Source organism: Uloborus diversus, chromosome 8 (assembly GCF_026930045.1).
Source record: "Uloborus diversus isolate 005 chromosome 8, Udiv.v.3.1, whole genome shotgun sequence".
Lineage (NCBI taxonomy): Eukaryota > Metazoa > Arthropoda > Arachnida > Araneae > Uloboridae > Uloborus > Uloborus diversus.
Genome location: NC_072738.1, coordinates 61981843 through 61996496, shown reverse-complemented (window position 1 = coordinate 61996496; position 14654 = coordinate 61981843). Strand labels below are relative to the sequence as shown.

The 14654-nt window shown below is 30.8% G+C and overlaps 1 protein-coding gene across 1 annotated transcript in view; it reads left to right on the top strand.

Moving 5' to 3' along the window:
- Positions 1 to 14370, top strand: part of LOC129228386 (protein O-linked-mannose beta-1,2-N-acetylglucosaminyltransferase 1-like) — a 59625-nt gene extending 45255 nt beyond the window's left edge. The window contains exons 12-18 of the mRNA XM_054863063.1: positions 858 to 907; positions 1423 to 1549; positions 1968 to 2079; positions 3333 to 3482; positions 5375 to 5569; positions 5934 to 6074; positions 8954 to 14370. Coding sequence (XP_054719038.1) covers positions 858 to 907; positions 1423 to 1549; positions 1968 to 2079; positions 3333 to 3482; positions 5375 to 5569; positions 5934 to 6074; positions 8954 to 9083 — 905 coding nt within the window. The 3' untranslated portion in view covers positions 9084 to 14370. The remainder of the gene's footprint in view (positions 1 to 857; positions 908 to 1422; positions 1550 to 1967; positions 2080 to 3332; positions 3483 to 5374; positions 5570 to 5933; positions 6075 to 8953) is intronic.
- Positions 14371 to 14654: the final 284 nt, after the last annotated feature.

Sequence of the window (14654 nt, the reverse complement as noted above, 5' to 3'; positions counted from 1 at the left end):
CAATGAAAACGCCATTGCAAATCTGGAGGCCTGCAAAGCAGTATGGTTCAGATCAGGGCCGGATTTAGGGGAGTGCAGGCGGGGCTACTGCCCTTGGGCCTCCACAGCAAAGGGGCCCCCACAATAAAATTTTTACAAAATATCCTAACTTTCATGGGTCGAAAATATCGGATATATATCAAAGTATCGGATATTTTTGAAAATATGATGATCTTTTCGAACCTTGATTAGGGGCCTCCACTCCTTCGTTGCCCCAGGCCTCCACACTTCCAAATCCGGCCCTGGTTCAGATGGCAAAAACTTGAGGATCGCAAATCTGGACAAACTTCTGTATTTAGGTCAATTCATACTAGATATGAGCCCTTGTAAAATAATTTGAGTGCATAGGCTCTATTTCGGCTGCAAGGAACTTCTAAATTTGCTTGTTTGGCTCCAGAACTATAAGAGCATTTTCTTTGGAATTTGAAACTTTGGCACAATATTTGCTCTCCTTACATCTGTCGCGTCTCTTGTTAGTACTACGTAGGGGTAGTGAAATTTGCTCTATACTGTGAATACATTCCGTTGGGCGATACTTCAATGCAATATCAGGAAAAGAGTAAAAAAATCAATTTCAAAGGAAAAACCATTGTTTTTCTGAAGCCAAAATAGAAACTTTGGACTCCCATTATGGACGAACTATAGCCTATGCAGTTAAACCACTATACCTGGGATCATATCTAGTGGGAATTGACCTAAATCCAGAATTTCGTCCAGATCTGTGACCATCAAGGTCGTGCTGTTTGGTAGTTCGTAGTATTTTATACGTTTCACAAAAAAATTATAACCCTCAGACACATTTCTTATGGTTGTTGTAGATCGTGTCGCTGAAGCTTTTGAAATTGCTAGTGCAGTTTTTGGAGACAAAGTAAGTTTAATTTGTTTTGGAAAGAATGTTCCTGATACATGATAAAAAGTGTATTCTAAATTCCATTAACTTTTGTGTTCTATTTCTGCCCAGTATTTTACTTAGTACTAAATTGTAATTTGTTTTCTTTCATGGCAACCCCCCCCCTCTTATTACAAGTATTTCTTTGGAAGTAAAATATATTAATATACCATTTTTTATTTATCATTGGAGGAAGATTCTCCAGACTATTCTGCCAGCCCACTGCAAGAAGAAAAATTAATGATCTTTATTATTTTTTATTAACTAGTTTGTTTTATCATTAATCAGTTTTTAAAATTTTATTGGTTAATATTTTTAAGTCTTAAATTTTTCTTGCCGATTTTTACTTTAAATTTTTTATTATAACTCCAGTTTTTTCCTTATTTTATCTATATATATTTATCTTTTATTGGATTTTTTTGAGAAAAAGTGCATACATAAATAAACAAATAATTTAAATTATTTTTGGATTGATTAACTATTCTAAATTTTAGAAGCATTTTTTGTTCATCGGAGAAAATGCTATCATGGCTCCTGATTTCCTTTATTTTATGGGACAATGCTTATCTATAATGAATATTGATGAATCTATAGCTGCAGTTTCAGCTTTAAATGAAAATGGTAAGTTTTGTAATAATAATATTTATTATTATTATTTAGAATTATGGTAACATTGTGAAATCATTTCAGTGTCAAACTACTGAGTTTAAAGAATAACTCATATTGATGAGATTTACCACTTTAAAAGCTCAAGAATGCAAATTTAGTTTGGCATTTTCATTATAATCAAAACTGGAACTTATAAAAACGTCCTCAATCAAAAAAGAAAATACTCTGAGTGAAAAATTAACGCTAAATTAACCAATTGAAAAAAAAAAGTTTTATTTTTTAAACTATGGTTTCAATTTTAACTAGATACTTTCGTTTTTTTCACTTGATACATTTTACGATCATTCTGGTGAACCAGTTTTTCTCCTTAAAATATTAATAAACTGAATTTTGTATACTCAAAATATTTAAAAAATATTTTTTTTTTCAGGATTCAGGACTGTATCTGGTGACCCTTCTCTTGCATATCGAGTGGAATCATTTACCAGCCTTGCAGTTTTAGTGAAATGGAACTTCATTACAAAATCTTCCTGTAGCAATCGGTGAGTCATTTTTTTACTGACAAATATAGATTAGAGTAAAATATGGGCTTAGCCATATATTTAGTAAATTATACATGAATCATTACAATAAATTTTCACATGTATACATAGATATTAGTTTATGGGAAGTTTGAGTATTAAATATTCAAACTGAGGTATATGCATCAACCTGTCAAAGAAGAATGAATGGCACAGCCAGAAATATTTTTTGGGAGGGGTTAGCAAAATAGGAAATTATTGCTGTGGGTCTCATTTATTTCTAATGTGCAAAGTATTTAATGTACTTCACCAAACATTTCTATGGTTTATGAATTACTCATTTTTGTTGAAAACAATCAAAAAATTGTACTGACGTAACAGGGACATTAAAATAAAGAAAAGGGGGGGGGGTGCACAGTTGATTTATCATTTCCTTTACTTTAAATCTTATATCCATACTGCATGTTTTTTTTTTTGCGAGATCGTTTAAATTAAAACCTCCTCTTGAAATACGTCTTTTTGAATGAGTACAAGAGCTAAGCCATTTAATTGTTATTTTCTAAATCTATGGGCCATAGTGAAAACTCTGGTTATACCAAAATGTAAAACTGAAGTATAGGGGAAACAATCTGACAATAACTTAAAAATATATTGTTTGCTACACTTGGAATGTAATTAAGAGCATGTTTGGAAAGTTTATGATGCTGCTGTTCTTTTTGCAAAACTTCTAGCTTAGTTTTGAATGGTGATTTTTTCTCCTAAATGTTCTTAGGAATTTGATTTTGCTTTTCTTCCAAATGGTATGGATAAAAACATTTAATAATAATAATAAAGATTGCTGTAATGAAGGTAAAATAATCATCCATGAAAATAAATTAATATGTTTATCCTAACCTGGATATCAATTTTGTAATTCTCACTCCAAATAACTTTGATTGTTATGTAAATGAGAATATTTTCTAAATGATCTCTTTTAAGCATGATTCTTTTCTTTTATGACTGGCACTTTATCAAGACAATTTCACAGCTTTATTAAATTAGCAAATCAATTAATTGTGTTGGTACTATTAACATCAGTTAGTAATGATTGAAAATTGCATAATCATGCAAAATTCTTATTTCTTAAAAATCAAATAAATACAATCTTAAAAATGTTGCTAATGTGCATGCCTGTTAATTTTTCCTCTTCAGTAATTTTTCATTGTTTGAAAAACTGAGCTGTTTAGTAAAATACATGATCTTTCTGTATGAAAATAAAATAATTTGTTTTTCAGCTCTGCAATTGATCCATTATATCTTTCAACCAAAATTACTGGGGATGTCCTAGTGCCAGATGTATCACGGGTCACACTTGCAGCTCCGATGTCTGGTGCACACTCAGATGTTTCTCTTACTCATCTTTCTTATGACAGAACAATAACATAGTAAGTGTGATTATCACAAATATAATCTCTATTTTCACCACATTTATCATAAACTTCATTTTGAAATATTTGGAAATGTTTGCTCTAAATGGAAGTACAGTGGACTCCTGCTGCAACGCAATTTGACTTACGTGAGATGGATCTTGCACAAGTTTTTTACGAGTAACCTATCACAGAGCTAACGCAAACTCCTCGCCTGCAACACGAGATTTTTCAGAAGTAAACTGTGCGGCATAAGTATCAGCTTCGTTATTTTCCACTAAATATAGGCTTTGTGAGTGGACTTTCATTCTTTAAGCATCACTGAAGATGGAAATTTCCACTCTACACTAATTTAAACCTCGCTTTGTTATCTTGAATGAATATCCACTCCATATTTTCCATTCATTTTTTTCAGTCTTAATGTGAAAGTTAATTAAATGTAATTGTATCTAAGTGCACTGCTTCATCGAAAACTAGTGAAGATGGGAAGTGAAAGAGAAACTTTCTTTCAATTCAAGAAAAAATTTGGGCATCATAACAGTATTTTAGTGTTCAGCATAAATTTAGTTTTTTATGTAAGAAATGGTAATATATAGTGAAAGAATGGTTTGAGGGGTTTTGACTATTGTCTAGAATAATATTGCATGTTTATCAAAAAATTTTATACATACCCTTTTTCATAACGCAAAACTTTGACTCAGATGGTGTTTGTATTTTATTGCATACTAGTGATACCCGCACGGCTTTCCCCGTAATAGAAAAATTAAAAGGTCTTTTGGTTCGCCTGTATATTTACAGATAATGTATGGTGAATTTTCTCGCCAGTTGGCTTGCACCCATGTTACGGTTCCACGTTATGATGATTTCGTATCTTGCCAATTGGCTTGTGCCCATGTTACGGTTCCACGTTATGATAATTTCGTAATTTACTCGTCCATCTTATGATATTTTTATTCTTAAAATTGGAATAGAAAGAGAACCACATCGAATTTTCGAAAAATTGCTTCGAGGTGCACACTCTCACGCTACAAACTAACTTTGTGCAAAATTTCATGAAAATCGGGCGAACGATCTAGGCACTATGCGCGTCACAGAGATCCAGAAATCGTCCGGACAGAGAGACTTTCAGCTTTATTATTAGTAACTAGTGGCACCCGCACGGCTTCGCCCGTAATAGAAAAATTAAAGGTCTTTTGGTTCGCCTGTATATTTACAAATAATGTATGGTGAACTTTCTGGCCAATTGGCTTGTGCCCATTTTACGGTTCCACATTATGATAATTTCGTAATTTATGATAGTTTTTTTCTTAAAATTGGAATAAAAAAAGAACCACATCGAATTTTCGAAAAATTGCTTCGAGGTGCACACCCCCATGCTACATACTAACTTTGTGCCAAATTTCATGAAAATCGGCCGAACGGTTTAGGCGCTATGCGCGTCACAGACATCCAGACATCCTACAGACATCCAGACATCCTCCGGACAGAGAGACTTTCTGCTTTATTATTAGTAAAAAAGATTGAAGGAACAATATATACTGCCTCTGAATTGAAAGGAATAAATTATGAATGTTAAAATTGAAACGTTTTCTGTATATGTCCAAAAATAGATAATGAAATTAAATAGAAAAATGTATAAATGAGTAAATAACACATTAGTAAATAAATAATGGAGTATTTTTTGTTTAAACAAATGCATTTTGAAGTTTTTTGTAAAATGTTGGAACAAGGAAAAGTTGTTATAAACAATCCTTAAAAATATTGTTATTTGAAACTAACTACTACCCTATATCTTCTTAGTTGTACATTGTATCACTCTCATTGAGCTTACTTCCATTACAGTTTTGCTTTTTATAATTATATTCTTAAATGGTTTTTATGACTAAACTTAGTTTTAAATATTGTTCCAGTGAACAAAACATTCCACTCAGAAACCCTGAACGATTGTATTTAGAAGATTATGAACGGGAATTGCAGACGATGCTGATGACAGCTGTTCCACTTGAATTTGACGCAGTTTCTTTGCAACAGTGCATGAATAACAGTGGAGAATTCCGTCAGAAACTGTATGAAAATCTTCCACTATTTATTACTAATGCTACCGAGTAAGTTTATATTTTTTTCATAAAATAAATGTGAAAATGATAAGTTGATAAACTGTTGTTAAAAGTGCTGGTGTAGCATAGAGTTGTTTTTGCATGTTAACTGATCAAAGTTAAAAATTACTGAATTTATTGGATAGTAAATTGATTTATGTGTTAAAGAAAAACAATTTCAAGCGTTTTATTTGTTTTTCTTTTAAGAAAGATATTTTAAGTTGCTATATGCAAATTACATGTATGAAAATGGGTGTTAATAACATGAGAATGGATTATTTTCTCTTTTGTACATTGCACAAAAGTGTATCACACTCTGGTATCCATAAAAATGAATGTAATGTTGTAGTTAAGGATTTTTTTTGTTTCTTAGCTTATCTTCCCAAACATTTGTGGTCTACTTCTATGAAGAAAAAGATTCAGATACGTCAACAATTAGACACTTGACTAAATGTTTTAATTTGTTTCACCATCCTCAGTATCCAGTAAGAGGCATGTTCAGGCACATTTTACGGTAAGTATTTGCAATTTTTATAATATGGCCTGAATTTTGATAAATAACCTAGTTGTGTTGAAATATTAAACAAGCACTCAAAGCTGTTAAACTTTCAAAAACTGATGATGGAATTGGAATCAAGGTCCACTTCTCAAAACTGAAGTGAACGAGAAATATTCAAAATAAAGGCTCTTACATTTTTGTTGTCACAAAAAGGTGCAGTTAAAAAATTGTAGGATGACAAAAAAAAAGCTTAAAAATGAATCGGAAATTTATACCGTACATTAAATTCATTGCACATATAATTTTATTGCATCTCAGCACCATAAAATTGAATAAAAAATTTTGCATAACAAAACTAGAAGTAAGGCTACTGGAAATAGGCCAACAACCTGGTTATGACATACAGAGACGCCAGTTTCGTGCTTGTTTTGGGCTCATCGCCTACCAGTAAAATCAATTTTTCGCTAAATTAGGGCCAGGAAAATCAGTTTACATTACTGATAATGATTATTGCTTTTTGCCAATCTAAAAATTTCCCCTCTTTCAACCTAAACATAAATGAGCTCCTCCAAGATCAAGCATCTCTTCACTATAGAGACAGTCTGTCCTAAACAAGGTCATGTATCGGTTTTTTCTTGAAAAACTTCTTTTCTTTGTGAAGATCATTTACTAGATGTAAGATTCAGTTTTAACAGTCATCTCTACATAGTATAAAATGAAGTGTTCAAAAAGCGTCTGTTTGTTTGAACTCGCAAAACTCGAGAACTACCCGGCCGATTTCGCTGAAATTTTCACAATTTGTTCCTTTAAGTCCTGAGAAGGTTTGCAGACCAGTTCGAAAACAATTCGATAAATAGTTCTTTTTTAATTCCAATTTAGGCCCAATTTTCACATAAATTCCCGAATATGAGGGTGAAAAATTACTCGCAATTAGTAATATTACATATCGTTGGAAAGGGAAGAATTTTCCGCATTCTACGCATTTTGTCCCAACGCTCTAACTTAATTGCGGCGGAAGTTATTTACGTTTTTAGTTCGAATTTGTTTAGGCTTAGCTGAAATTTAGGCACTACTTTCTTCATTAAATTTATCAATAAAAAGTGAAGGAATCGTCTTACAGTTTTTTTTTTCTTTTTTGACACCATTGAAAAGAGCTACCTTTTTTACTCCAGACCTAACTCGACCTATGGTCGGAAGTTTAACCCTCTATCTCCATTAGAAAAAAAGTTACAAGGGAATTAAATGAAGTTCGAAAATCTGTTCTCTATTCAAGGTTTTAACCATTTTATTTTGCGCTTTTTGAATCCATTATTTCCATCTTTCTCATTTTCAGTTCTGAAACCTATTTTGTGTTTCCATGGTTACGCTTTTTAAATCCATCGTTCTCATTTTATTTTCTTAAAAGTATTTTAATATCTGTCGTCATTGTTTGGAGGGGAAATTTTGCATGATGATTTTTTTTCTTTTATTTATGCCTGATTGTTGAATATACATCTCTTGACGCAGTTTTTGTTTTCAAAATAGACCGGGCAAAGCCGGGCAACGCAGCTGGTACTTAACTAAACAAGAGCGGCTAAAGAATATCTCGGTTACCTATGATTTATAAAAAAAATGTAATTATCAAAAGGTTGCAAAACATATTTGGAAATACTATGCTAATTTGAAAAATTAACTCTTTGAGATATAGTAGAACATAACACGTCCTAGCGCGCTCACATCAACTTTTAATGATCTGCTTGACCATTGCTAAGGAATAGATGCATTTCATGACATAAATTATTGCATGCAATGATTAAAGAATTGGAAACTAAGTACATGTATACATAATAGAGGTGGAGTTTTATATTTACCATGCAAGATACTGTATAATAGTTCCTCATAGACTACATACAGTATTTAAATATTTTCCTTTTTTGTTCAGTAAACGATGAGAGTTAATTTTTGTTACAAAATGTAATTAAGTATTGTAGTGTTATGTACTGTTTTGTTTGTTATGTACATACATACATACTGTTAACCACTTTACTTGATTAATGACATACTAAGAGAATTATCCGTAAAGTAAGGTCCGATTTCTTATAAAAAATAAACATACACAGATTTTTTTAAAAACTTTTTTATTTAATTCCTTACATGTTTCTTTATTTTTCTACATAGCCACCATATTTGTTTAAACATTTGTCATAACATTCTACAAGCTTTTGTATGCCTAAGTCATAGAAGTCTGCCGTCTGTGAGGATAACCAATCTTGAACTGCTTCTTTCACCTCGTCGTCTGTGGCAAAATGCTTGCCGCTGAGAAACTCTTTTAGGTAGTGGAACAAGTGAAAATCACTCTTACGATTTCTACTTATTTGTTTTACTTTTTCACTAGAAAATCGCCCGTCAAGGTGTGATGGGTGAAAATTGCTTCTACATTTGAACGAAGCAAATGCCTGTTTGGTGATATTTTCATGGTTGAAATTTTAACCCAAACACCAGTGGATTAAACCTAAAATCCAGTAGATAGCGTTCATTGTTGACCATTTTTACGTTTTTTTTTATTATCCTAAAATGAGTCTTATTAGTAAAACAGTCAAGTTACCAGATCCAGTTCAACCCTGTCAAAATAAAGCATTTCGCTGCATATACCGCATTCACCGCACATTACCAAAAAATATTACCAATATATAATACCATGGCTCGAGTTTCATTGTTGATGACGTCAGCGTTACTCGATCATTTGCTGTTATGTATATGAGGTTTATTACATCATCATGTGGTTTCTTCCTGGTTAGAAGGGCAGTAATGAGCTGATTTTTTTATTTATTCATTTATTTTTTCAAATTGGGGAGGGGGGGGGGACTTTCCAATTGGTAACCTTTAGACACTTATTACTATAATTTCTTTTACAGATTCATGCTAAAAGAGAAACAAATTATGATGGTTGGATCAAAATCGCCATTTTTTCACTTTAAACCACCTAGAACTCCTGTTCTCATGCTAGATCACCAATTTCGAACACTTGTAAATGTTTTCCTATGACACAATTTTACTCGAATATTGTCATTTTAAATCTTCCATTGTCATTCTTTATTTCGAGGCAAGGAATTTTTGAGCCAGAAAATGAAGATTCTTTTAGAGAAAAACTTGTAGCAATTGGTTTTTAAGGGAAAATTATTGATAATTTTAATTGCATAGAACATGTGCAAATCCTCAAATGAAGCTTTTATATATTGTGGAGTGCCTGCATAGATGTTATAGTGTTACAAAAATATTTTTTTTTTTGATTCATTTTAAATTGGAATTACAGTAGGCGCCACTTAATGTGATCACGGTTAATGTTATCATTCGCTTAATGTTATCAGAATCACGAAGTCCTGGAACACTTGTATGCTAACACACGTTAAAAAAGTCGGACATTGTAATCAGCATCTTCGTTTATTGTTATCACTTTTCCCCCCTTTTTGGTTCCTCAATTAACAGAAATACATAGGTAAACCCTGACGAGACTAACTTCTTGTGTAGCATTTTGTGGTTTTCAATAGCAGTTCAAAATTTTTCTAGGAATGAAGTTACAGAAAGTTCGCCCCCAGTGACCACAGACTCCCCCTAAAAAAATTCAGTCACTGGATCTGTTGCAAGCATTGATGTAGGACCTCCATTGTTGCCATTACTTTGTAAACTATTAAAGAATTGTGTCGAGATTGAAAACAAAGCAAAGTTAAATTACAATTTAAACAAGCAAAACCATGCTGGAAAAGATAGAAAAGCTAAATGTGCTTTGAAACTGGTTTACGAATGTCAGGGAAAACGGTCATATTTTACTTCACCTATTACTATATGATTAAAAATTGTATAATTTAACTTTTTATAATTCAGATATTTCCATTCTGTTAATTTAATAATTTATAATTTAAAACTGCGTTCAGTTGAATCATTGTGATTTTAATTTGAGGTTGCCAAAATAAATGCACTTAATTCGAAAAAAAATCACTATTTTGTGTCTCCTGAATTCTTTTCGTTTATTGCTATCAGTCGGTTATTGTTATCAAATTATATTTGTCCCAAAGTTATCACATTAAGCGGCGCCTACTGTATATAAAATGATCTATTTCTCGTAGTGCAATATATTTTTGAAGTTACACTTCTTGCTGCTTCTTCGTAATATTTAAAACGGAATGGGATTTACCAGAGGTAGAATGATGTGTTGAATTTGTGCAAGCAAATCTTTACCTGTCAGAAGGAAAAGACTTGTACTTCAGAATAAACTGTTAAAAATTATTTGATATAGAGTGGAATAGTAGTAAATTATGGAAATAAAGATAATCTTTTGGGGAAAAGAAAGAGCTTTACATTTTAGTTGAGCTGAATTATTTTAATTCTTGCTTAACTTGCTTCCCCCCCCCCTCAGGATTTTTTTTACTAAGTATTATAATGTATTATTTTGAAATTTTGTGTATGATACATACTGTGATCTGAAAATTCACCATGATCTGAAAACTATTAGTGTGAAGTGGTTTTTGTTAAATTGAGTGGAATCATTGATTAAAAATAACTCCATGACAATTTTTGGCTACAAGTGACATTTACTGAATCTATAAGAAGATTTGACAATTTTCAGAATGTTTCCAAAGATTTATCACTAGTAAATATATGAATTAATTAGTTTTATTGCGAATAGATGAACCATGCAGCCAGTCAGTTGATTTGTAAGTTCAGTTCTGTTGGAACTCACAATTTTAGAAAGAACTTAAACATCAAAGAACAAATTACCTTAAAAAAAAAAAAAAGAAAAAAAAAAAACAACAACTATAGATTTTAATTTATAATTCAAAAAGTGTTTAAAATAATTCTGAATGTTTAACAGAAATATTTAGCAAGCTTTGGATCAACTTTTTTTCTTGAAAAAAATCGCAAAGAGAAACATTAGATCATAGATGGAAATTTAAGAGCAGTTACTGGTGAACAATATCATGATTTTTGGGAAATCATAACCTGAATCATCCTTAATTTAACCTTCACATAAATGTTTTTATTTTTTGCATTTATATTATTGTTATAAAAATTAAAAAATGTTCTAATTTAGATTAATCTATGCCAATTTTGGTTGCTTTTTTGAAAATATGCAAAAAAATTGAACATTGCAAAAATAAAAAAAGTTCTGATTTTTATTTTGGCTCAAAGACGAATAAAGGTACTTAACACTTTTTAAAGGAATGCTGTGAAAAAATGATAAATTGTGAAAAAAAAAAAAAATCCCTTCAATATTTGAATAAAGACCATCAAGTGTGTTTATTTTTTCCCATAATTTTTTTTAAAGCTATTTTCTGTCTTTAGTGTTCCCTAAAAAGAAAGTTGGGAAAAGTTAGCTTTTTGATAATCAACATTACTATCAATTCAAATATTCCTTTATCTCAAGTTTTCATTGGGTTCCAGACTCATGGGAAGTTCCCACAGCTTTCTCAAAACTCTTAGGTTTTAGCTGGTCTCTTGGGAATTAGAGGAGTGAGTAGTTTGGAACTAAGCAATTCTAGACTATTTAAGGTACTTAAAAATCTTTTAAAGAAATTAATACTAGTAGCTTACCCATGAGCCATTTATGCTGCATTATTTAGCTTTAAAAATTTTTTTTTTCGGGAAACTTATATTTATTTTTTAAAAAATTAACTCCTTTTGAATCAAGATAAGTATTACTTTCATGCAGTAAAACAGATTTATTTTGCTGGTTTGTATCCTGCTAGTATTTTTATGATATTTTATCTTAATTTTAAACTTTTTTTCAAAAAATCAAATTAAAAAAAGATAGAAAAAAGGTATTAAATATCATTAAACAATTAAGATTCTATTTAGTTGTAAAAATGCTTTCAAATTTAAGTGCAAAAATTTGAGGAAATAGTAATTGAATATTTCTTAAAATAATTAATATTTCTCGTGGTATATTTGTTCAGGGAAGGAACTCTGAATTTAGCTAACTTGTGTACTTGATTGAAATAATTAAATGAAACTTGGATCATTTGAAAAGTTCTTAACTGGTTGATTGTCGCAATTGTTTAAAAAAAAATATTATGAATAACCAAGTCAATCATATTCTATTCATTTTTATTAGGCTTTTTTGTATTGTTATGTGTTTTTTCTAGTCTAGTTTGCATTTAGTCAACTTGCTGGACAAGTGCCTGTTTTCACCCACTAGAAATTCGGTGAGGTGAAACTGTGATCTCAAAAGAAGTTATACTACTTACTGAAATTATAAGCACCAAGTGTATATTGACATGTTTATTTTATTATTCAAGTGCTAGAAAAAATGACTTCCCCTATATTTTCATGTTATTTGGTGCAGTTATATTTTGGTAGACCAACAGTAAAAGTTTGTTATGTTATGTAAATTTGTTATTTATTCTACTGAAATTAAGGTAAATGAAAGGTTTAGTAAAATTAGTGCAAACATTATTATATTGGAATTGAGATACATTTTGAATTGAATACATGTATCAGCAAGAAGTAAAGGTGTGCAAGTGGCAAAGATTTTAAGTAAAACAATTCCAAGGTCTGAATTGTATAAGAATTTTCATTTATTAGGGGGACTAGAAAGTAATGTCATTTTTACAAACAAATTTTTAAAAAAGTTATATTTTTAATTAATAGCTCACCTCATTATTAATAGCTTTTTGCAATATAAGGAGCAATTTTTCAATTCTGGATCAATAAAATTAATTGGTTTTGGAATAAACTTGCCCGACATTGCACCATCTGATCTCCTTTTATTCTAGTCACTATGTGACAAACAACTTGAAAATTAAGCTGATGGGCAAAATGCCATCTCCAGATATTTTGATCCAAAACCAATTGATTTTTTATCAATCTGGAAGTGAAAAGTTGCACACTAGATGGCAAAAGGTTGTTGATAACAAGTGTAAATACTTGATTGATTAAAAATTAGAACTTTGTTACATTTATGGTTTGAAAAAAAATGACATTATTTTATCCCTAATAGTATTATTTTTGAATCTCGCTAGATAGCAGCATCGATCAGTACTACTGCTAACATCTCTCGCTGCAATAGCAAGTTCGCGTATCGCTTATCACTTGCATTACTTCTCTGAATTTTCATTTTTGTAACATGAACCTTTTTGCTTCTATATGCCTCAAATAAGATAAATTTTTGTCACATGAACCCCTTTGACCCCTAAAATAATATAAATAAAATGCTTCATTTCCGTCACATCTTTCTAGTTATACTCCTGCTTTTACTCTCTTATGGTCAATTTTTAAGCATCCAGAAATGTAAATAGAGAGCTTATACTTTATGTACAGATTTTTTCATTCAAAAACTAATTTCACTGTTTGTATATTAAAAATGAAACCCATTCCTTTGTGCTTACAGCTTTATACTAAAGAAATGTTGCTCAGATATTTAACTCATAACTTAACTCTAGAAAGACTGAAAATTGCTGTATATGGAAGTTAAATGAGGTCAGTTTGGGATTTCCTAATTTTTTTGAATAATTCATTTAAATTTATTCTTGTGCAAGTCCACGAGACAAAGCATCTTTTCTAATGATTGAAGAAAAGCTAAGTGCATACTAGTGTACCACAGCGATATCTTTACAAATCCAAACTTTTTCTTTTTTAAAGATCAATCCTTGTTATTCCTCTAGCCACTATTTTGAGTAGTGTACTTGAAATTCAAACTGACTGTTTATACTCAAACTAGACAAATGGCCTTTTGTCATGTTACATTCATTAAGACAAACAATTTTTCCAATTTATAATTAAAAGACCCAAGGAGCTCCTCTCACCATTCTGGATATTAAGATCAATATTCATGCTCTTCCGAGATTAATACATAAATGATTAATAATGTTCAGTTAATTTATTATTGGAATGCTGAACCCTAAAATTAAAGATACCTCAGGCTGCAGTCTTTCTAGTGTTAAAATTTAAATGCATTATAGATTATAATAGCTGGAAAACATTATTTGTAAGTAAAATTCAATTATCAAAAATAAATAAATTCAACCATATATTATTTGAAATAAGTATACTTAATTATTATTAATAATACATAAATACAACTTATTGTTCATTCCTAATTTTCAAAGCTCTAGCTTTAGAATACTTTAATTGTGCATCAAAACAATACCTGATCCTTTGAATGTCTTTACAAGGAATATAATTAGGGGCTTGTTTCTTTACCAAAAGCATCTTTCATTGATGGATTTGCTGGATGCATTTTAATATGCATGATGCTTTAATTCCAAGAGCTAGTCTAGTATTACAGCAAAAGTATTATATTTGTATATTGTCTTATTTATTTGAAAGATATGTATTTCTGTTGAAATTATTAAAATAATTTATATTAAACATTTGTTTGTTTCATTTATAAATTTTAAGTGTTCACACTGTTTACAACATTTGATGTATATAGTACTTCTCTAAAATTCTGGAAACCTCTAAAGACCAGAAGAACCAATACCTCAGACTATGCAGATACTCCTCTAAATTAGGGCAGTTTTCGGATGCATTTGGTATAAAGGTAACTGATGGCATGAGATGGTAATATAGAGCTGTTTTACCAACCTATGTTAGTTTCGGCCGTGGAAAACCATCACTGCA